This window comes from Sinocyclocheilus grahami, unplaced genomic scaffold (genome assembly GCF_001515645.1).
Source record: "Sinocyclocheilus grahami isolate Dianchi unplaced genomic scaffold, SAMN03320097.WGS_v1.1 scaffold84.1, whole genome shotgun sequence".
Lineage (NCBI taxonomy): Eukaryota > Metazoa > Chordata > Actinopteri > Cypriniformes > Cyprinidae > Sinocyclocheilus > Sinocyclocheilus grahami.
Window position 1 is genome coordinate 1587596 of NW_015505263.1, and position 24433 is coordinate 1612028.

The following is a 24433-nucleotide window of genomic DNA, read 5'->3' on the forward strand; positions in this document are numbered from 1 at the left end:
AATTTAAGGGGGTCTGAATACTTTCCGTACCCACTGTATATATATATATATATATATATATGTATATATATGAAAACGTACACCAAACGAAGGTGACCTATACTATTTTGATTTTACAAAAGCAAAATATCTTGTATTACTATGGTATTTAGATTCATGGAATAGATTGATGATATTTTATGGCATTTAGAAGTATGGTTACCACGGTAATTTTTTGTGAGAGACCCCACCACCACACACGTGACAAAACATACACAAACAACATGCGTCACATGGTGCGTAGAGCAGACAGCCATTGCGCTCAGCCTTAGGACCAGAACTACTGGTTATATTTTCATATTTCCTACCACAGATCATGTAACTCTCACAGTGACCGTTTCTAAGGGACTTCTATTCTTAATAGAGCCTGTGTCATCATGGCTTGTCCCTTATCAGGCGAACCCCGGGCTTTGGGGCCTGGTGAAGATCATCCAGAGTCTGCATCAGAGACCCGGGCGCCCGTTCGACCCCAGCCGCCTCAGCAGCACCTTCAGCCGGCGTGCGTGAACGCTGCTGCCGCGGTCATGGTGGAGGCTCTGGATGATGCAGAGGGGCTCTTTGTAGCCGTGGAGAGATGTCCGCTCTGCAACACGGCCAGACGCAGACTGACCTGCGCCCGCTGCATTCAGAACGGCGATTTCGTGTATTTTGACGGGAGAAATCCAGAGAGGTGTGTTTTAATTCTTTTTTTATTATTATTATTTACACTGTATGCTAACACAGCTCACGCTAGCACGCTAACAGTTCAGGTTTGTCGAGCTGTTTCACATCTATTTATTTGATTTAAGCATACGTTCCTTCTTGATTTGAAGTGTTTTCGGCGTATATATGCGTTTTGTGAACTCGCTAGATATAATTTAGCTAATTCATGGCCCTTGAATCGAATGCTTACTCTGTAAACAAACTGTCAGATAACACGGTTACGTTTCTGCGTTCTCGTTCTTTTCTTGTCACAAGTCAGTGACTTGGTTATTTAAATAGGTTTTAAATACATTATTAAAAGTGTTGTCATGGCTTATTTTAGTTTTGTAAAGAAACTTTGTGGCAGTTTTTGATATGCCAATGCGTTGACCTGGTTAGCTTTAGCTGAGTCATATTGCTAAATGTAACAATATCATAATTATTATGTTATTATAAATATATATATAATTACTAACTATATTGTTTTCTGCCATCAGGTATTCAGAAAAGCTTGAAAGACTACAAAAGCTCAAAAATGAAAAGGAGAATCTTCAACAGAGGTATTGTATCAGCATTGTGCTATGCATAAATCAACATTATGTACAGATAATACCCAGTCTGAAATCTCCTTTTTGTTTCAGAGTCATCAAAGCCATGGACAAGAAGGTCCAGGCAGACCAGCTTGTAAGTATTTTTGTGCGTGTTTTGTTTTAAGTGCTTGATTTTAAAGTTAAAAGAGGAGAAATTATATAAGCCTGTTTTTTAGAAAGTTCTCACAATCATGGTTTTGTATTTTTGTTTAACACAGAGGTGGAAAATCATGTCATGCAAGATGAAAATCCAGCAACTCAAAGAGGCCATCTGCACCGGCAATGACGAAGTGAAGAGTGGTGAGTATCACAACAAAAAAGATCCCAAGAGAAAAGTGTGAAAACATGCATAAATCACATTGAGCTACTATGTGAGTTTTTCTTGACTGTTCTTTCAATAGAAAAAGTTAAACAATAAAAAATAGCAATTTTTTGGTTGATGTCTTGGCTGTTTCTTTTTCTTCACCTTAGGCAAGGAGCTGTTATTGCGTTCCCAGGAGGAAGGGCAGCGACTGCAGCGCAGGGCCAGCCGGCATCAGGAAAAGAGGGACAAAATTAAGCGCCATAACCAACGTCTAGGCGAGCTCCTGGAGAAGAGATCCAAAGAGCTGCAGGGGAGGCTGGAGGTCGTGGCAGAAGTGCGGAGAGAGCACATCCTGGAGCTCACCACTCATATCTTCAACATCCAGGAGGAGAAGCAGGGCAGCAGGTCAGAGCAGATTTAGATGAGCATAAACATATTCTAATGAATATTAAAAATACACATAAACATACACTACACATGGCCTTGGATGAATATTTTTAACAGAGCTTGTTGCAATGCATTCTAGAATAATCAACTAACTTAGATTTAGTGTGAAAACATGTTAACTTGTAAGACACCATCATTTCTCTGCTTGCTTAGTAGAACAGCCTTAATGTGGGGATATTTAGAGCCTAAAATGTGTCTTGTACATATTTTCTGTACAGTTTTATTGTTTAAATCACCAATGAAACACCAGAAAAATCTGGTGGATCAGTAAGTTTTTTGTGTGTGTGTGTGTGTGAAAGAAATGAATAGCTTTATTCGTTATTCACATTAAATTGACAGTAAGGAGAATTAAAAAAAAAAAAAAAAGTCAAATAATTTGAAGGTTTTGTACATCAACACTGACTTAAAATACGTTTATAATATATTCAAATATATTAATTTTAAAATATTCTGTTTTATTATTTTTTATATATATTCAATCAGAAAACAGTCATTTTAAATTGCAATAATATTACTTTTTTGCTGCTTGTTTTGCATAAGAGACTCTTTCCAGAAACATTAAAAAAAACACCTCTTACTGACCCCAAAATTTAATGGTAGTGTGTTTTGTTTTGTTTTTTCCACCTGGTATGCCCACCATAATCATACTGAATAATTGTTATGAATGTGATGTCACGAACCCGGGAAGTAACTCGTTGTAGTCCCTACCAGCCGTTTTTGTAGGCATTAAACTGCCAGAATTTTAAAAGACAATATCTCCGTTTGCATTGAACTTTCAGCTTCGTAACTTTGCAGATATTGTTTATGTTCAAACAGCAACATTACACACAAACTAACGTTAAAAAAGTGAAATCGCAATCAACCACCCCTTTAATGCTTTCTGTTCCTCTTTAAAGGAAAGAAAATATTTAACAAATTAATTTGACAGAATTGTTTTTCTTGTGTAGAGTTGGACCACATCAACCCGGCACACACCATCAGTGCCGCCCTCTGCTATGCTACACAGCTCATCAATATCCTGTCTCATATTCTTGATGTCAACCTTCCGAAAAAATTGTGCAACAGGTTACAACTGCATGTTAATTGTCTATTATAGTTTTTATTTGTATTTTGAACGTTTTTTTTTCTTTCTATTTTTATTAAAATTTTATTTAACGTTTCAGTAATTTTGTTGTTTTTGACACTTTTTTTTTTGTTTGTTTTTAAAATGTTTGTTTTTTATTTATATATTTATTCATTTATTTATTACTTCATGAAGTTACTATAAATGAAAATCATAAATGTTGCCCTGACAACTAACTGAAACAAGTTTTTTTACTCTTTTTTTTTTTTTGTTGGTATTTTATTATAATATAAAAATAAATGTCCTGTATTGTTTTCTTTTCTACAGTGAGTTCTGCGGTGATAATCTGACCCGCTACCGATTCACCCGTGCCGTAAACAAACTTAACACCAACATCCTGCACCTCTGCTTCTCACAGGTAAATTCTTCTCAAAACTGAGACCACTCTGTTCTGAGAAGTCATATTCTGATCTCACGCCTCATGTTTATGCTTGATTCTTAGCATGTCGACAGCGAGCTGCTTCATCCTCACCACACTTTGAGGAATATAATGTTTCTGGTGTCTCCAGCAAACAAGAAACTTGGCAGGTGAGAAATGACATTGTCCTGTTCCTTAGTGAAAATATATTGTCCACGATGTGTCTTATAGCCCATTATTTATGATCCAAATAAATTCCAGTAGATAAAATCAAGTGTTATCTTAATTATTTGCTGGTGAGTTTTTTTTCCACTACTGTTCAAAAATGTTGGTGTCAGTATGATTTTTTTGTTGTTGTTAAACTGAGACCACTCTGATCTGAGAAGTCATATTCTGATCTCACGCCTCATGTTTATGCTTGATTCTTAGCATGTCGACAGTGAGCTGCTTCATCCTCACCACACTTTGAGGAATATAATGTTTCTGGTGTCTCCAGCAAACAAGAAACTTGGCAGGTGAGAAATGACATTGTCCTGTTCCTTAGTGAAAATATATTGTCCACGATGTGTCTTATAGCCCATTATTTATGATCCAAATAAATTCCAGTAGATAAAATCAAGTGTTATCTTAATTATTTGCTGGTGAGTTTTTTTTCCACTACTGTTCAAAAATGTTGGTGTCAGTATGATTTTTTTGTTGTTGTTGATCAGAAAGGACACATTAAATTGATCAAAAGTGACAGTAAAGACTTTTATAATATAATTCAAATAAATTCTGTTCTTTTGAACTTTATATTCATCAAAGAATCCTGAAAAACATGTAACATGGTTTTTACATCAATAATCAGAAATGTTTATTGAGCAGCAAATCAGCATATTAGAATTATTTCATTATTTATCATGTGACACTGAAGGCTGGAGTAATGATGCTGAAAATTCAGCTTTGCATCACAGAAATATATTTTAAAATATACTTCAATATAAATGTTGTTTTAAATTGTAGTAATAATTCTCAATATTATTGCTTTTACAAATAAATGCAGCCTTGGTGAACATATGAGACAAAAAACATCAAAAAAACTTGTCGACCCCAAACTTTATATTTCTCATATATAGTGGAAAATTAATGTGTTGCAAACATTTCCACTCTTGTTCACTAGAACCGGGCCGTTTGAGGTGAGCGCTGACTTGGAAGACTCTATGGAGTTTGTGGAACCAGAGGCAGCTGGACCGGCGGAGGAGAGCGGAGACGAGGCTGTGACGGATGAAGAAACAGACTTGGGTACAGACTGGGAGACGGTTCCAAGCCCTCGCTTCTGTGACATCCCTTCCCAGCCTATGGATCTGTCCCAGAGCGGCATGCAGGCGTCCCAGCCAGTTGGCAATGCAGGGGGCATGATCTCCTCTGCGGCTGCCTCTGTCACGTCCTGGTTCCGCTCCTACACCGGGCAGCGCTGAGATCCGGTCGATGTGGGGGTTGGTTCAACCGGTTAGACCTATGCAAACACCCCATTACTGTCATCCTCACTTATGTCAGCTTGGCCATTGGGAGAAATAAAGGGAAGTTTCATCTGACTGCTCATACCGAATAAATGTGTGGTAGAAACCAGAGTGAAGCATGTGATCTTGAGAAACAACTCGTGTGGTTTTATTGCAGGACGGAAGAGTGAACTACTTTTGCATTTCTGATCTTTTGTAGCTCGCATTATACTCTAGACGCCAGTCAACTTTATCCAGTGTACATTGCCAAATATTTTTGTTTGCTCATCGGTGCAGAAATTGTACATTCGAAGCATGGACAGACTTTGCTTTTAGAGTTTGTTTGATGGATTGCACCTTTTCACCAGCTCCTCAAAGAACCTTACTGTATAAATGTTGCTGGACTTGTCTGAGAGAATGGCAAATATTATTGGTGTGTCTTGTTCTATTAGATTATACATTTACAAGAGGAATTGTATTTTATGGACAAATATTTTATTTCCCTTTATTTCCTCAACCTCTGCCACCTACATTGGGCAGAAGTATCCTGCTTTGTTATCCATTAGGAGAGAGGCTGGCTGGCTGTCTATGTGCTCTTAGGATTTATGTACAAGTTTATTTTTTCACCATCTTTAGTTGTTGAAAAAAATACATATTTACGAAGTTTCATTGTAGAAATGTTTTATTTGAATTAGCAGACGTCAATTATTAAACAGAATACCTCTTTGAAATGCAATAGGAAATGAAGCATTATTCCTTTACACACAGACATTGAAAATTGTTTAAATGTGTAGTATATGGCCTCAATTCCATTATATTTCTACTCTCCTTCAAGACATGAAAGCAAAAGACAATCATGTGTGAGTACATTTCAAACCCTAGGATTTTCACCTTGGGACACTTTTTATATATTTAAAAGTGACAGGTTTAAAGTTAAATGTGCACCAAATATTAAAGATCTATGTGCTCTTAGGATTTATGTACAAGTTTATTTTTTCACCATCTTTAGTTGTTGAAAAAAAATACATATTTACGAAGTTTCATTGTAGAAATGTTTTATTTGAATTAGCAGACGTCAATTATTAAACAGAATACCTCTTTGAAATGCAATAGGAAATGAAGCATTATTCCTTTACACACAGACATTGAAAATTGTTTAAATGTGTAGTATATGGCCTCAATTCCATTATATTTCTACTCTCCTTCAAGACATGAAAGCAAAAGACAATCATGTGTGAGTACATTTCAAACCCTAGGATTTTCACCTTGGGACACTTTTTATATATTTAAAAGTGACAGGTTTAAAGTTAAATGTGCACCAAATATTAAAGAAGTGAATTAGCATTTCTGACAAAATATTTAGTGATGTACATTAACATGAAATGAAGATTTGTCATTTCAGGAAAAATGGGTTCTACATCATAGTAGCCACTGTGTTGAGACAAGCTGAATAATACTTATTTTGAGAGATTTTCTTTTGCAGAATATCTACATGGGTGAGAAATACATTTTTGCATAGGGTATTTCTATTATTGGTAACAAAACTTTAGTGATACTACAATTCATATCACCAAAGTGGCATGGGAAGTCTAAAATGTAAGATTTTTTTAATCATTTGAAAGTACTCACCAAGGCAGGCAGTGTTAAACAATTTATTGCCAGCTAACTTAAATCCAAGGTTTGACCCACTTATTCTCCATTGGAAACCAGACATTTATTGCTCAGTAACATCTTCTACTCAGGAATGTGCACTTGAAGTCAAAGCTTGAAACATAAGAACCAAAATGAAAGCTAGTGTATGTAAAGTATAGATCCAAAGTTTGGAAATTAAATCCCAGTTAGGATTGATGTGGATTTTTAATAATAGATTGAAGTACTCTAAACTCAAATATTCTAACCCAAGACATCACCAAAAAGAAATATCAGCTTGTATTTAACCAAACCTTGCTTACACTAATCTAATAGAAAGACAATTTGACCGATTAATACAAGTATGCTGTGTAAGCATATAAGAGAGAGAAAAAGGATAGAGCAGAACATTGGTTACAAATTCTCCAAGATATACTTTATTGAAGTAAAATGCCTTAACAGGCAGAGCACAGCAATGTCATTAACAATAATTTTTTAAAAATCTGACACTTTGGAAAACAGTATATTGCAATGAAATTTTCTTTTTTTTCAGATGGGGTTCAGTTATTCACTGTAAAGATGGAGAAACTCTCTTCCCACATTCAAATGTTTCCTGTCCTGTTTCCTATCAATACTTAAAATTTGAGAAGAATATGCACTACCCGTTCACAGGGTTTATTATAAGAGTCCCACTGCAGAACAAGAGCGACCATTTCACATAGATGTCTATATACACAAAAAGATAGCATAAAAAGAACAAGGCAATTTACCCCATATTAAGATTAAATGCATTTCACGCCAGACTCGTGCCATCATTCTTCACACCGTTATGATATATAGGAATCTGTGCTATGTACAATGTAAACATCTGGGCTCAGAACAATCTCAAAAAGTCAATCCCATCAAGTCGCAAAGTCATTTCGCCACCTAACATCCCAGGACTTTTTGGCGGTACTAAGAGATGATAACGGGAGATGGGGAAATTGAGCAAATGCGTCAGTAATTCATTGTGCCCTCGTTTAAAGTTTCCCTACTGGCCAATGAGTTAATCACGTATGCAAGTACGTTGGGAGATAAACAGAACTGTAAATACTCAAAAATGTTTAACATTGCAGACTAAGACAACATCAGTGCAGGAAATACAGTCAGGGTGTGTTACGAAGCACAGAAAAAGAAAGGTGGTTGAACTGAAAAAATAAGTTAGTCATTAATGCTTACTCGAAGTAAAAATCATCAAGCAGTACCCAGATAGAACTCTGCAAAATTCAATCTTTAAAGGTTAAAGTGCAGACCAACATTAAGGACCTGAGGAGGGTTTTTGACAGGGGAATTAGTGATTGGTTGGCAGAGTAGAAGTTCAAAGACTTAGCAATTTCTTATTAGTTTCAGCAACCTGGTTGTAAGCACTATACATTAAAAGCGCACATGCTCATTGACGACAACACAGCCCATTCACACTAGCTACCCTTATACACATGTCTCAGAAATAAAACGCACACTGCAGTTGTCTTTCTGGCACACTACAGATCCTCGTCAGTGTCCCTGCTTTTCTTGTAAATTGGCATGTTGATGCTATGAAAGGCAGGGACCCAGCGGTTGTCATGAAGTCCCACATTGCAACCAGGTGTGTCTTTGTGAGACTTGCGGCAGCACATCCAGTAGCCCGGGCCATATGGTAGCGCCTGGCAGTACGGCTTATGATGCCAACGGCAGAGCGAAACGTCACCACGGTCATACCGCTTCTTACACTGCTTGCAGGGATCGTCTTTGTAGCGTGGATCACTCACCCAACGAGAGTCCGCCGGCCGTACGTCGTAACTCTCAATGATAAATTTAAAGTAACGGCATGTGCACTTGAGGGCAGCCAGAATCTCAGTAGGCAGCAAGCAAAAGATCTTTACAATGATGTGGTGCGGCAGGAAAGCCATGTACTGCTGAGGCTCCAAAAGCAGCTGGATCTTGAAGCGAGTTTCAAGAAACTCATGAGACACTAGGCGGCGTAATGGAAAAGGCACAGGCTCCTGACTAACTATGCAAGTCTCTCCTCTCTCGGCCTCCTCAAAAGTTTGATGATTTTGGTCAGCCACAAGCCCATCCTTGATCTCCTCTCTGAAAGACACTGAAGTGTCGACAGAAGGCTCAAGGTCCTGGATGCGAGAAAGCTCTTTGTTCGGTGATCTGCTCTTTGATGGGGAGAGCAGGTGATGCTCCTTCAGAGACTGATGAGAAGATTTGGCAAAAAACAACATGCCTGGTATCGGTTCCTCACTGCACTCTGAGCTGGCATTCTTTGGTGAGGACTGCCGAGTCTGAACAGCTGTGCTAGTTTCCTCTCTTGAGATACAAAAACTTTCTACGTCCTTGAGGGCGCAGGTGTCAAGCCCACACTGCGAGGTCTCTATCGACTCAAGGGTCTTAGGTGGGGAACTCCGTTTGTTTAAATCACTGTCCAGTTGCGGTGGGACACTCTCAGCTCTAGAGTCCTGAGGGACAGTAGGCAACACTGGTTGAGATTGCAGCGGGTAGGGTTCTGACCCTGCCAGAAGCACACGCCCCACCTTCCTCCGTAAGCTATTGTTTCGAGAGAGGTCTCCTCCACCTTCCCGGAGGCTTTGTCTACCCAGGCACTGCGACTCCAACTTGGCCACCATATCCAGAACTCGAACAGACTCTCCTTCCTCTTCCTGGACCTCCAGCTTTTCTGCAACCTTGGACTGCTGCTCTGCAGGCAGAGAGACAGTTCCAACTTTGGATAAAGTGATGGTGCTGGTGCTGCGTAAGGATGGGACTTTGGAGCTCACCTGTTGGTCGCTGGCTCTTTGCTCCAAGTATGCCACCATCTCCACCACAGAAAGTGTATTTTCATCCTCTTCTCCCTCTGTCCTGACTGCATCATCTGCAACTCCTTTGAAAGGATCGATGTTCTCAATGAGGGTCTCCTGTTGAGATACTTTCGGTATTTCAGTTTTTGGGGAAGAAGGTTCCATACTTTTTGACTTGTCTGGGTTTCCAGACCTTCTCCTGCGTTTAGCTACAGACCAGTCACCATCCCAGCAGCCTTTGTTTTTAACAGAGACAGTCCGCAGCTCTGGGGCAATGGCTTCTGTTTCTGAGGTGTTGTCAACAACACTACTGCAAGTACTGCCACACTTCTGAGATGCAAAAATGGCGATTTTCTCTTTTGTGTTCCCAGGTTTAATGACAGCCCATATATCCAAAGATCCCTCTGCATCTTCTCCTTGGTAGATCCTAAGTGAGCTTTCATTCTCCAAACCAGTTGAAGGTGAGAGCAGAACTAAAGAACTGGTAAATGTTTTGAGAGGGGATGCTCTGCTCTTGCGGGCCCCACTAACTCTAGTTGGTGCATTGCACCCACTGCCACATCGGAGGGTGTTGGTGGAGATGACACTGAGGGGACACCGGTTGGCTGTGCCGTTGCCAGGTGAGCCCATGAGCCCACACGCCTGGCGAACGCCCCACTCTTTCCTGAGCACTCCCTGCTGGTCGGCATGGAGGCCTCTTGTTCCATCGTCCACAGATTCCCGATGTATCTCTTTATCTTGTGGTTTGGGGTATGGCTTGAGGTGCATGGTGGTAAACCTAAGCAAAACGGATAAAAGAGAGATTTTTTAAAAAACAAATACAAGATGTTCCACTAAAGTTGTAATTGATTATATCTTAAAAGGATTTAAAAAAAAAACACTTTTACTATTCCAAGGTAGCATAATCATCTTAAAGGAATCTTTTAGTCCAGTAGTATTTCAGTCCATTCACACAAATTACACAAAGTTTGTTTTGTATGGAGTTAAAAGACTTGAAACATGGGACAAGTCAAATGGGATTTGACGGCCATCGGCACAAGACCACAAGAACCAGACAAGGCTTCTGCTCAATATGATTTGTGATGCAGCCTGGAATTAAACCACGCCATGCTGGTTTAATCTTGCCAGAGGAAAACTGGCTCTCGACTGAGCCTGGTTTCTCCCAGGGTTTTTTCTCCATTTTTGTCACCAATGGAGTTTGGGTTCCTTGCCACTGTCGCCTTCGGCTTGCCTAGTTGGGGAGACTTAATTTCAAGCAATACAATATTGTCGACTTGATTATATACTATTTGAACTGAACTAAGCTGGACGATGACATCACTGAATCAATGATGAACTGACTTTAACTGAAAAAATGAGTGTTTACTGTTGTCCCCTTGCATTATTGACACTATTTTCCAGTTTAAAACTGCAAAGCTGCTTTGACACAATCTGTATTGTTTAAAACGCTATATAAATAAAGGTGACTTGACAAAGCCTGACAGTCCATGTTTACTACAAGTTGTCCCACATGGAAAAAAGCAACATATTCTGCTGAACATTCTTCTGTGTTAAAGGATCATACAGGCTTGGAAACAGATAAGGTAAAGTGCAAATTTGCATTTTTAGGTGAACTATTCTTAAGGATGCAAGTCTTTAATCAATGAAAACAAACTCAATACCAAAAAGTCATTTCTTTAAAGTGCCCATTTTATAATTTGCACATTTATTTATTGCACATTTTGTTCATGCACATTAGATATAAAACTCTAGAATAAATAGCACAAAATAATCTAGAGATGGAAACTTCAAAAATCTGCTGGTGCAAGCCATCAATGCAGCAGGTTCTTAGCAGTGTGTTTAGCACGTGATTATATAGCATGTGCAAAATGTGTGCCCATTTTATAATTTGCACATTTATTTATTGCACATTTTGTTCATGCACATTAGATATAAAACTGCTGGTGCAAGCCATCAATGCAGCAGGTTCTTAGCAGTGTGTTTAGCACGTGATTATATAGCATGTGCAAAATGACAAATAACTCCTCAAGCAGAAGAAGTATCACAGTGAGCACAAGGGCTAGCTGTTCCCTCTGGCCCTTAGGCTGACATAATGGGAGCAGAGCCACCCAGGTCCAGACACAGCTGGGTTCCACACAAGCACTCAGCTGACACAGACCCAGCTGCCCAACAAACAAGCCTGCGGCACCACCAATAGCAGTATCTAGCTATGTGTGGGAGGACTGAACTCTCACCGACACAAGTGCATATAAGGCATTCTTCCAGTGCCGATTCAGACCTGATAAAAGAGGTACTGGGGATTCTCACGTGACTTAACATGGGATGGCATTTGGACAGTGTGGACAGTTATTTCAGAGCCAAAGTGAGAGTGGGAGGCGACTTGCTTGCTCAAAAAGGGGGGAAGAGCGTGGGCTGCAGCCATTCAGTGGATGGTAAACATGGAAAGTGGCATGTCCATTGACAAGTGAGAATACCATTTGGTGTGTCCTTGGAAAGCTTGCATAGACCAGCACATCTCCTTCTGTGCCAACCTTCCTTTGTGGCAAACAGCAGGAGAGGCTAATCTGTAAGGTCAGAATCATTTTGTTGAGCTGGTGTCTTGGACAAAAAGTGGGACAACACAAAAGGCAAGTCAACAGCGGCTTTGATTGTCCATGGATACAGGCATGCTCACATTTCCTGGTACAACCCTGCCTCTGACGTCCTGTTCTTGCCCCAATTTTTTTTTTGTGCTAGCAAAGCTCAAATACCGTAGATTATCTTTAGAGGTAGGCCTACATAATTTCAATAGTTGGACAATTTTTGGTCAGGCTAGTATTGTCAAAAGTACCGACTTTGGTACCAGTCGGTACTGAAATTTTAAAAATGTCCATTTCCCACTAGTATTTGAGTGCTGTTGAGCGGATTTTTAAACTGCTGATTTGCCGTTGGCCGCTGATTGGACATTTAAAAAATTTCAGTACAGACTGGTACCGAATTCAGTACTTAGGAGAACACTAGGTCAGGCATAAAGAAAAAGGTAGTCTGATTAAAACCGTCAACACTGAATAAAGGAAGGTAATGGACTGAGTTAGCTAGCTTCCCCCCCTTGTTCATGAAATGGTAAACATCAAACGTTAAACATCTAATTTGACTTAAGTTGATGGATGACAAAATACCCCATAAAAGAGACCAAAGAACTGTACTGATTACTTCAAAATCTCTAAAGAACCTCCCAGTTTGCCGAGGAACACTGCAGCACCACTGCTGGACAGGAGTATATGATTACCCTGGAGGCACGCCAGCTCCTATCTGGAGCTCAAATGCTAATTTTTACCCATTACACAACCTGGCAACAACATACAGCTGCCGCCTAGCCCTTGCCCTCAACGCACCCACAACTCAGAGTTTCCTTGAGACCACAGGCCAAAACACATGTATGAGCTAATGATCATTTGAGGGCAAAAAAACACAACGGCATTATGTAAAAAGAAAACAAATACCCACAAGTGAAAAGCAAAACATCAGAATAAGTAATGTCAAAGGATAAAGTGAGCTCATACTGAAATCAGCACACTGCTTCAGTTAACAGATTTGTTTGCTCCCCTCTTGTAAACGCTCAAGACTTCCTCTAAAAGGGGCCTGCCAGAGGACCTGTCCAACTGATGGGGATAGAGGGGGGAACGAACAAGGATGAGGTCACGATTATGAAGTCTACTTTGCTCCAATTATGTCGTAACACACTGTTCTTCCTGAGGAAAAGGCTGAGGATCTGGGTCTGCACACTTCGCCACATGTGTTGCCGCAGTCTATAGCTCATGTAGCTTAGTGAGACAAGACAACAGCGGGGTAATTAAAAACGAGATGGGAACAGGATCTCACTTTTTGTGAAGCTAAACACGCAGATCAGCTTGTTTTTCTCTACCCCACAATATGCTAAAAGCGAAGCTTTCTTTTACTGAGACATATTGGGAAGGGAAACTCTCTACATGAGCACCATGGCTCAACGTGTGCTAACAGTTTGCCACAGCTCAACACTAAATTAATGCCAAATCTACATTGCAAATGCCTTTAAAATTTTTGTTATGAAAACATATTTTGCTGAGTGTTGATGTTGGCTGTCTCATCCAAACAAATTAATAAAAAAACACCCTGGATAGAGGGCGACATCCATGATGAACAGATGAAAGAGTTTGTTGTTTTTCTGGAAATGAACAGCAGAAACCAAAGTGGATTCATTCCATCTACACAAATGCGAGTGTATTACCCTCAAAATGTGTGATGTCATGTATAGGCTTGAGTGCAGTAAGTACTAATTACCTCCAGACTGATGGCGGATTGGAGGCTCGTAACCGTGGTTCCCGGTAAGGGGTGGGGTTGCAGTAACTGATAGTTTCACATTTCTGAGGCATTAGGCTCCTCCCTCCAGTACGAGCGATGTCTCCCAACAGAAGGGTTCAGGACTCCAGCCTCACTGCAAAGCAACATTGATGGACAAAATTGAGAACAGTTTGTCTTTCCAACTTGTATACACATGTACAGACTCTATACAAGGACAGTTTTGAAACATAAGACCCTTACAGTATAAACTTACTACCAACTATAGTATTTTATAGAATAGTTAATTTATTGCAGATTTTTTTTTATTGGTTTGTACAGTTGGGCAGTCCTACCAGCAGTAAAAGCGTCCATTAGAACAGCTGAATCCATCTAAAGTTCTTTCGTGAGCACTTGACTACTGTTAACTTTTAAAACACTTACTGTTAACCCCTCTCAGTTCTCTTTCTATGGTCTCAGTGTCTCTTGTACATCATCTCTGTACTAGCTCATATTTGGTACTTTTCTAATCATTTCTGGAACCTGCAGCACTTCACACATTACGGTTTGTAAAGCTTTTGTTGTAGTATTCATAATTTGCAAGTCACCTTTTTAACGTCTGCTAAAAATTTTAAAAATACTATAACTTTAAATTTTTATAACTGCGCACACTGATTTTTGCCCATTATCCCAGCTCATTCACTGTCCATTATAATGCCAATATAAGAGAAAACACATGATTTCGTAATTGGCACAAACATGTTTTCTTGCACCTGGTTTTCATGAGCTGATTTTTGAAAGTTGGCAGCATCATGTTGTACATGTAAACGCACTCAATGACCGCTTCAGGTTTTAAAAGGTTCTGCAAACTGGCTAGTGATGAACAAAAAACAAACTCGGACACAAGTGAGTAATCTATACATTCTCTAGTACCCTGAGTATTTTGTAGTGGTAATTTTAACCACTTGCAATGGCTACAAATGCTGTGCCTCAACAGAACATGAAACTGTACATTCCAATGAGATAGCGTAGTTATGGCTGTGATGCATTATGGGGTCTTATGGCAATTATGGAGTATTTCATGTCAAAAAGAATTAAGTCATGGTCACAGAGGGCCAGACAGTTTTGTCTTCCACTGCATACTAAAGTTCAAGTTTGGTTAACTCCGACCTGCAAATTTCCACAAGACATTTAACCAATGCATCACAGATTGACCTTGTGGGTACAACTCAAATCTGCATAATTTGCAAAAGTGTGAAGGGTCCGATGTAATTGTGCATGCACAAAGCCTAGTGTGACCTCAGTTTAACTTAAATAGCCAATGCAGTATGCAGCAAGCACTTGTGAGGGTGTAATTCTAAAATAACTAGGCTATATGACAGACAGAAACCTAGATAAGAGAGAGAGGTGAGATTGTCACTGACGTGAGAAAGCTTTAATAACCTGAATTGGTAACAAATTGGGTCACAGGCACAGCACCATATTGTTAAGAAACTGTTCAGAGATAATCAACAATTTTACATCGTCAACTACTTCCTTACAAATTTAAAAAACTGTTAGTATATCATGTCAAATGATTAAAAAAAAAAAATCACAATCTGAAGGTCAAACTACAGCTCAAAAGATTATGACAGACATAATATGGAAACATAAATAAATCTGCATGTGAAGTAAAGTGGAACAGAATGGCTCTGGATTTCTTATGCCCATTCCCTCTCCAGGGGCTAGAAAAGCAGCCAAGCAGTTTGTTTTCAAAGAGATACTTCACCTATGAAAAGCAGATAAGCCTGAGAAAAATATGTTTTTGGAACATTATCCCCGTGTCCCATTCATAAGCCCACAACGAAACACTGGCTAATAAAACGGACACTGGCTGAGCTTACCACTGAGGACAAGATTACATGGTCTCAATGGAGAGACCAAAACAAAGCAGAGAACTTAATTTCCTCTTTCTATCCATGCGTTCCGAGTACTAGCATGTTCATGCAGCTCCTGAGGCAAATTCACAACTGAGCAACCACCTAAAAGCCTGCGCAGTGCCAAAAAATGATCCTTACAACAATGTCAATATTTTTCAAACGAGTGTCTGTGACCGTTTTGTACATACGTGTCTTTTACGTTTACTCATGCATCCAAGCTATTCGGTAAGTCAATGCATTGTAAATTCCTCTGCTCCGACATTTGCACTGTATTCCATTACAGAGGATAGTATGTACACAGTCTTCATCACAGCACGTGGTTTTATTGGTCTGACTGACACCCTCCAGAATTTCACCTAAAGAGCTGTGATTGGCCGGGACAGGAGGGCTCCTCTTACAAGCACGTGTGCGCCTGCCGGAGGAAATAAACGCAGGTCTGATAAGAAGCCAATGGGCTATTCAAGATCCCTGCATGCCTATAAATGGCAAAGATAATCAATACTTTTGGACCTTCGCTGTAGAACAGAGTCGGAGCGCAGAATCTGCCGTACACATATCTTACAAACTTTGTGTGCAGTGATGCAGGCAAAACAAGACGTGAGACAAACACCGCCACACTGAAATGCACTGACACACACATAACTGCACAATGCACATACAAAGTCCTTTAAAGGCCCGAGAACTTCTCATATCGCACTTCCTTTACCTGAACTTGCTCGCGCTTTTCCAAAAACAATGGCACTCATTCAAAAGGAGCGGTGGGGCGGCTGCTAAGCTTACACAATGCCATTTCCAGACCGTCTAAAACAGACCAGCTGCTACAATAGCTTTCATAGATCTTTCCAGATCTCAGCCCCTGTAAAAACTAAGAACATAAATCAAAGAACCACGCATCTCTCACGGAATTTTCAGCTGCTCTTTCAAACAGAGGAGCCTTTGAGTTTGTAGAAAGTGTCTTGGAGCGTTTGGTCCAAACCAAAAGGGATAAAGATACATGTCATGTCCACAGAGCCATATTCAGTATTTTCAACTCTAAATACTGCACACTGCAAAGTATGCAATGTATACTGCTAAATATTTGTCAGAAATGGAATGCAAAAAAGGTATGTATTATGCCATGATAAGCATTTCACTATAAGCATGGAGTCACATGACCTTACTATGCATGTTTAAATTAGAGATATAATAATTTTTAATTTCAAAATTAAAAAATATTTGCAGTTTGAGCAAATTGTAAGTCAAGAGAGATTTAATTGTGGTTGATATTAGTCCCAATGCAGTCATCACACAGGAAATTAAATAGTCAAGTTGAACACTGCATTGAGGGATACAGTATTCCACATAGCATGCAAATTTGGTCATTCGGCTATTCTGTGTATTCAGATCATTTGCATATTATAAACAGTATACATACTATAGGGCTCTACGCTTACTTTTCTTTTTAGGAGCGCTTGTGATCCTAATTTTAAAAATTTAGGAGCACCTTCTAATCAGTAATCAAATTCAGATAAAAAAAATTTACCTTCCCATTAATAGGTGATATTTGACTCCTTAAAGTGATTTACAGGGAATTTTGTTTTTACATCAAAAAATATTGGGTTGTTTCAACCCAATGTTGGGTCAAATATGGACTAACCCAACTGTTGGGTTAAAAAGCTAATTTAAAAATGTAACCAAAATTTAACCCAACAGTTGGGTTAGTCCATATTTGATCCAACATTGGGTTGATACAACCCAGCATTTTTTAGAGTGTACCTTTGTAATGGCATTTTTCTAACTTTATTAAAAGTATGTCATCTTTTGTCAAATTAAAAAATATATATATTTATAAGCTTTTTAACATTTCTAATTAAAACAACAGAATAAAAACAAGTAGAATAAGAAGTATAATAAGAATAAGTTACCAATCAAGTGAAATCAGTATTTAAGAAATACATTTGTACTACAGAGATGGCACAGAAGAACACACAAGTGGCTTGTAGGTGTATTTTCAGACGTTTAATGAGGCTCAGATGTTGCACGAGTGTTTTATAATATAGAAATATTAAATGATTTAAATAACAGAAAAGATACTTTAAAAATTAAACTTAAACTGCCAGCAGGTGGCGGCAAGTCACTGAATCATTCATTCAATTGATTCGTTCGAACGGCTGATTCATTCAGGAATGAAGTACGTGAAGTATGTCTTTAGGAATTGGTAATTGAATCATTGACTCACTAGATTGGTTTAAAAACGCAGTTCATTCGTAAACTAAACACCGCTGTGTTTGAATGAAGATGCGCAGCAGCACGTTTTAACTTTTTTTTAAACTATTTTCGTTGACAAAATAGAGCAAAATAAGGCAATTGTGTTGTTGTCAGATAATATAAGTCACTTAATATTTACTTCTTGTTTAATGAACTGTTGTATTGAATCAATATCACTAAATTCAAGGCATTAATGTTTGCCTACAAAACCACCACTGGCTCTGCACCCATCTACCTAAATTCATTACTTCAGAGTTATGTGCCCTCTAGAAGCTTGCATTCTGCAAGTGAATGGCGTATTATTGTGCCATCCCAAAGAGGCACAAAATCACTTTCACAGACTTTTTCATTAACTGTTCCCTCCTGGTGAAATGACCTGCCCAACTCAATCCGAGCAGCTGAGTCCTTAACCATCTTCAAGAAACGACTAAAAACACATCTGTTCCCCCTTTATTTAACCCTCTAACTCTAGCACTTTCTATTCTATTTTAATCCTACTTTATCTATATTTATCTTTATTTATTTATTTTTAAACAAAACAAAAAAACACTGAAATTTAAACCACCAGTAGATGGCAGCAAGTCACTGTTAGAGTCATTGCGATTGAACAATCATTTAAAGGTTGATTCATTCAGAAACGAAACACCGTCATGTTTTTGTTTATTGAACTGTATATTAATATCACATAATTTTAACATCACATTTGAAATCATGTTGATTTTTGGAGAAAAGAAACGACAATGATATATAAATGATATTTATATAAACTATATAAAATTATATAAATTTAAATATTTTCTGCTCCCATATCTTGAATTTTGTGATCATTCGAAATGTATTTTAATAAACTGAATCATACAGTGAAAGCACTGTAAATGCACACACGCACTAGTCTAACCTACTACACTTCATCACACACTGTTCCTCTGGCATCTTCAAAGGCAAGTAACATAAAATACTGTGGCTTGGCATGATACACAGTCTAATGGTCTAACGAAATCCAGTTTTAAACATCTTTTACTGTACCCATTGTATGGCCCTTATATGACCTATTTGAGCCAATGCAGATGCATGAAGTTATCTCAGGACGAGACCGCCCTGATTGTAAAGCAAAACGTGATTGGCTATAGCGAGATCGTGCTACGATTGGTCAGCGAATGTGGCTGTTATCTGATTGGCTTGAGTAGACGGTGGGTGGAGTCCACGTATTTGTGGATTGTCAGCACGTCTTGACGCAAGAAATGTTTCACAATTTGCAAATGCACAGGACGCGATTCACAAATGCGTGCAGCTATCTACAAATGCACAGGACGCGATTCACAAATAAATGCCAGGCAAATTTGTGTATATATTAAATATATATTTGTGAATATGTTTTTTATTTGCAAATCTCATTTTATTTATTTGTGAATTTAATTCATGTTTGTGAAACTTTAAGATTGATTTGTGGATCTCATTCTATTTATTTGTGGATCATAGTCTATTTATTTGGAATTAAGCAACAATTCTACCCCCATACTTTCTGCACTGTCATGAAAAAAAAAAAAAAAAAAGATGCCATTTGCAATCAAATTATTCACCAACAAAACAACAACCAAAACAAACAAGTGCTTACTAATAAGCAGTAATGTTTTTGGCTTAAAATTGAGCTCACCTAAAATACACTGCAGCAGACTGAAGTTCAATTTCCCACCGGTTCTTCAGTACAACTTCCCTTCCTCAGAAACACTGAAGCAACTCTGTGGTTTTCCATTTCAAATCCAGCAAAGGGAGTCAATGCATTTTTCAATGCACTTGGCATATGGACAGCATCCACTTTTATATTTGATTTGGTTCGCTTTCAAATCAAAGCACTTGGGAGTTTTCTTTCCCATAACTGAGCTGTAGATGGGTTGTGGTGGAGCTATTGTGCAATGATTTGCCGCCTTCTCAAGTTGCCTTCCTGCACGTTCTTGACTCACAAACAAGCTTGCGATTATCTTTGCCCTCTCTGCCCACTGTTGTTTTGATTGCTGACCCAAATACATTGATATACGCGGATTACGCTCTTATGTTTAATAATTAATAAACTGTTAGCTCAGATGTCATTAATAAGACTAATGTCTAAATCGACTACAAATGTGAAAGCCAAAACACTGCAGCAATTTTAGAAGCAACTTTAGCATAAGATTATCATGACAAACGAGTGTTTGCTCCCAAACAGACTTGTGTACATATTTAATGTTTGCATATGATATCAGAAGACTTTATCTTATAGTCCAAGAACCAACCAGTTAACCACTCAGCAGATTGAACTCCTTTGTTGTTAGCTTGCTGAACTACTGTTGACCTTTCAAAGACAAATCAATCTGCCTCAAAGTCCTTAATGAAGACATCAACAACTGTAGAGCCTCCGATTTCCCAACAGCCATAGCTCTGAATTCCATATCTCAATAGAAGTTCACACATGCTCTGTAATTGCTTCTGTGGCACTTTAAGCGACCGTCCACGATAAGGGTGTGTGCATGTGCAATCATCCTCTTGCCAAATACTACGCTGCTACTCTGACACCATACTAGGAATAGTTAGGTCAGGTCAACAAGCATATCAACAGCCCAAGCCCAACCCAAAGTAACCAGCCAGGACAAGCAGCATAAAAATACAGCACCAATATACATTCATTTCATTACCTCAGATAAAACCAGGCCTTTGAACGATCTTTGCCTGCTGAAACCTGATACGTTGAACACACCTTGCGTAGTCGGCTTTCCAAGACAAATTTGTTACCATTGTAACTGCTGTCCGTCTTCTCTCTAGCTCTCCTATTAAATCACCCACTGTCATAAATGTCTGTAATGAGCAGACATGTGAACACAGCCATATGATCTCATTAAGAAGGTGTGCCAGCTACGCTAATGTTCTTAGTAGGGTTCAACAGACTGCAATGAGTCCTTCCCTGTGAAATGTTTCCAGTTTAGCATGCACAAAAATACTCTAAAGTAAGCTTGTGCTGGATAAGAAAAAAAAAATACAACTTGTATTTTTATATAAACTACCATCAAAGGTTGGGAACATTATGTTTTTGAAAGAAGTCTTAAGGCTGCATTTATTTGTTAAAATAAAAATACTGTAAAAAATAGCAATATTGTGAAGCATCATTATGATTTAATATAAGCGTTTTCTATTCTATATAATGTTAAAAATATTATTTATTTCTATGATACAAAGCTGAATTTTCTGCATCCTTATTCCATTAATTAATGTCACACGATCCTTCAGAAATCATTCTAATATGGAGCTCAAAAACATGTATTGTTATCGATGTTGATAACAGTTGCTTAATATTTTGGACATTGTTATTTGTTGTTGTTTTTTCTTTTTTTGGATTCACTGCTAAATAGAAACATTTTTTAAAGTAATCTTTTGTAACATTACAAATGTTTTTACTGTCACTTCTGATGATTTAATGTGTCCTTGCTCAAAAGTGTCTTTTTTTTTAATTCACTTTGGAATGGTAGCATATATATCAGTGTATACATTTGATTATTTCAATAAAAATTCCATTACCATAAAACAAATCTAATTTTTCTGGTTAAACTCTGAAAACCATCTACTAAAGTACATTTTAAGAAAGAAAAAGAGTGCCTAGTAGCATTAAATACATATATCCACTAGAATATGCCTAATGGTTAATGGTATCTTACAGAAATGGTGGCAATCAGTAGGCTAATTTTTAATGAAGAGACCAATTTATATGACAGACTTTAATGTAGACTTTTATACATATGTAAACATTATTTAATTACCATTATAACTAGCTATCTCACAATTTTTTGCTCACTCAGTGTTTTTTTAATTTTACAGTGGGGGTAATTTTGGTGCAGTAGCACGAGATAACTTGATATCAACCTTTGAATTGAATAAAAAATGACAAGTAAGCACTCAGTAATAAAATAAGAACAAATAAAGAAATAATGATAGCACAAATAAAAAATAACGACAGGCCTTCAAATTAAATAAATAGTTTTTTAGTTTTTCAGGTAGGTCAAACAGTAGGGTTAAGATATTTAACATTATTTTTTTTACCAATTATCCAAATAATGTTTAGTCCTAGAAAGCTATTATTATCAGAACACGCGAGCATAATATAGCGGTTAGAGATCAATGAATGAGAGGGCAGCGTTACCAGAGTTGCCCATATACCACATGTTACAACACAGTAGGGCTATTGCAGACAGAAACAATACTGTACTACATCCATATTTCCTGTCGGCTCAATTTTTGAGTGGACTTTGCTGTTCCGATGCATTTTACTAATGAAGAAAAACAGACTGAATCTGATGTAAGACATATGACAACATTTATAGGATGCACTGAGGAGCCCAAACTACACTCAGTGGCCGCCAAGTGATGCTTATGGTCCATGATATTTGTACAGATTCTGTGTCATGAACAATTCTTTGTGACTATATATTTCAAGTTGGAAAAGACGTTTAGTTCCCACTTTAAGTAAACCTTAGTTCCCAGGCATCTCTAATTATTGGCGACATCAGAAATGGATATTATATAATACATGCTTTTTTTGAAAAATTTAGCTATTTAAAAATATTAAAAAAGGATTTTTTTTTTATGGCACCCCTACTCTCGACAGACGGCACCCCGGTTGGGAAACACTGGTCTACATGATGCAACTCCTCCTACAAAATTGCATTTTACTAATGAAGAAAAACAGACTGAATCTGATGTAAGACATATGACAACATTTATAGGATGCACTGAGGAGCCCAAACTACACTCAGTGGCCGCCAAGTGATGCTTATGGTCCATGATATTTGTACAGATTCTGTGTCATGAACAATTCTTTGTGACTATATATTTCAAGTTGGAAAAGACGTTTAGTTCCCACTTTAAGTAAACCTTAGTTCCCAGGTCATCTACAAGATCGCTTAAAATGCTGATAAATTCAAGAAAAGATCAGACAAACACATGAACGTATGATTGAAACGTTAAAAAAAATAATAATAAAACACGTTTATTCTGTGGCACCTAAAAAAATAATTTGGCGCCTAAATTTTTTTCTTATAGGAGCCAATGGCTCCTTACTCGATTTTTTTGTTTGGAGCCCTGAATAAATAAATAGAAAATTTTCAATGACTAATACAATAATGTCCATTTACATATAACTAACCAAATGTGGTCAGCTTGTTTAACTGGATTTTGTCATTGTAAATCATTATAAATATGGAAAGAACAGCCCCATTATTCAGTCCATTAGTCATTCAGGCAGATCACCGGGGGAATTTTAAAAGTATGTAGTTTAGTATTTCTCTATTGCGCATATCTGCCCACAAACATATTAGACCAAAAACATTATGTCAAACAAAAACAAAAGGACTTGGTCAGAGGTAGACAGGAAAACTGCATGCATTAAGAATGCATTAAAGGGGTCATATGACGTTGCTAAAAAGAACATTATTTTGTGTATTTGGTGTAATGAAATGCGTTTATGTGATTTAAGGTTTAAAAAAACACATTATCCACATACTATACATAAGATCAGACAAACACATGAATGTATGATTGAAACGTTAAAAAAAATTATAATAAAATAAAACACGTTTATTCTGTGGCACCTAAAAAAATAATTTGGCGCCTAAATTTTTTTCTTATAGGAGCCAATGGCTCCTTACTCGATTCTTTTGTTTGGAGCCCTGAATAAACAAATAGAAAATTTTCAATGACTAATACAATAATGTCCATTTACATATAACTAACCAAATGTGGTCAGCTTGTTTAACTGGATTTTGTCATTGTAAATCATTATAAATATGGAAAGAACAGCCCCATTATTCAGTCCATTAGTCATTCAGGCAGATCACCGGGGGAATTTTAAAAGTATGTAGTTTAGTATTTCTCTATTGCGCATATCTGCCCACAAACATATTAGACCAAAAACATTATGTCAAACAAAAACAAAAGGACTTGGTCAGAGGTAGACAGGAAAACTGCATGCATTAAGAATGCATTAAAGGGGTCATATGACGTTGCTAAAAAGAACATTATTTTGTGTATTTGGTGTAATGAAATGCGTTTATGTGATTTAAGGTTTAAAAAAACACATTATCCACATACTATACATTATTGTTTCTCCTCTATGCCCCGCCTTTCTGAAACGCGTTGATTTTTACAAAGCTCATCGTTCTGAAAAGCGAGGTGTGCTGTGATTGGCCAGCTATCCAGTGCGTTGTGATCGGCTGAATACCTCAAGCGTGTGACGGAAATGTTATGCCCCTTACCATACTGTGATGCCCTGTCCGGCCGGAGCGACGAGACAAAAACATTAAAACCCATTATAAACGAGGCATTTGTTGCATCCAGTGGGGACATAATTACGGATTATAATGATTTATACGGTCTTTTTACGCATTGCATTGCGCCGCGTAAACATAAAACCATGTCTGCATTTGAGATCGGAGAAATAACAAGCGCTACTCTACACTGCTCAAAACTCACGTTTGAAT

The 24433-nt window shown here is 38.0% G+C and overlaps 2 protein-coding genes across 6 annotated transcripts in view; one reads left to right on the forward strand and one right to left on the reverse strand.

The window, feature by feature from the left end:
• The first annotated feature begins 250 nt into the window (after positions 1-250).
• On the forward strand, positions 251-5756 carry atg14 (autophagy related 14). The gene is made up of 9 exons (XM_016274100.1): positions 251-709; positions 1218-1280; positions 1362-1404; positions 1529-1610; positions 1782-2032; positions 2990-3126; positions 3452-3542; positions 3627-3712; positions 4702-5756. Exons 1-9 carry the CDS (start codon positions 417-419, stop codon positions 4997-4999), a joined length of 1344 nt encoding a protein of 447 aa, XP_016129586.1. The 5' UTR covers positions 251-416; the 3' UTR covers positions 5000-5756.
• Positions 5757-7059: 1303 nt separating this feature from the next.
• Positions 7060-24433, reverse strand: part of fbxo34 (F-box protein 34) — a 25007-nt gene continuing 7633 nt past the window's right edge. For 4 of the 5 annotated variants that reach the window (XM_016274035.1, XM_016274033.1, XM_016274031.1 and 1 more), the window contains exons 2-3: positions 13771-13924; positions 7060-10249 (exon numbers count right to left, since the gene is read on the reverse strand). In XM_016274035.1, the coding sequence (XP_016129521.1) occupies positions 8170-10249; positions 13771-13862 (2172 nt within the window). In that variant the 5' untranslated portion in view covers positions 13863-13924 and the 3' untranslated portion in view covers positions 7060-8169. The remainder of the gene's footprint in view (positions 10250-13770; positions 13925-24433) is intronic. The other variant, XM_016274032.1, reaches the window with a different exon arrangement.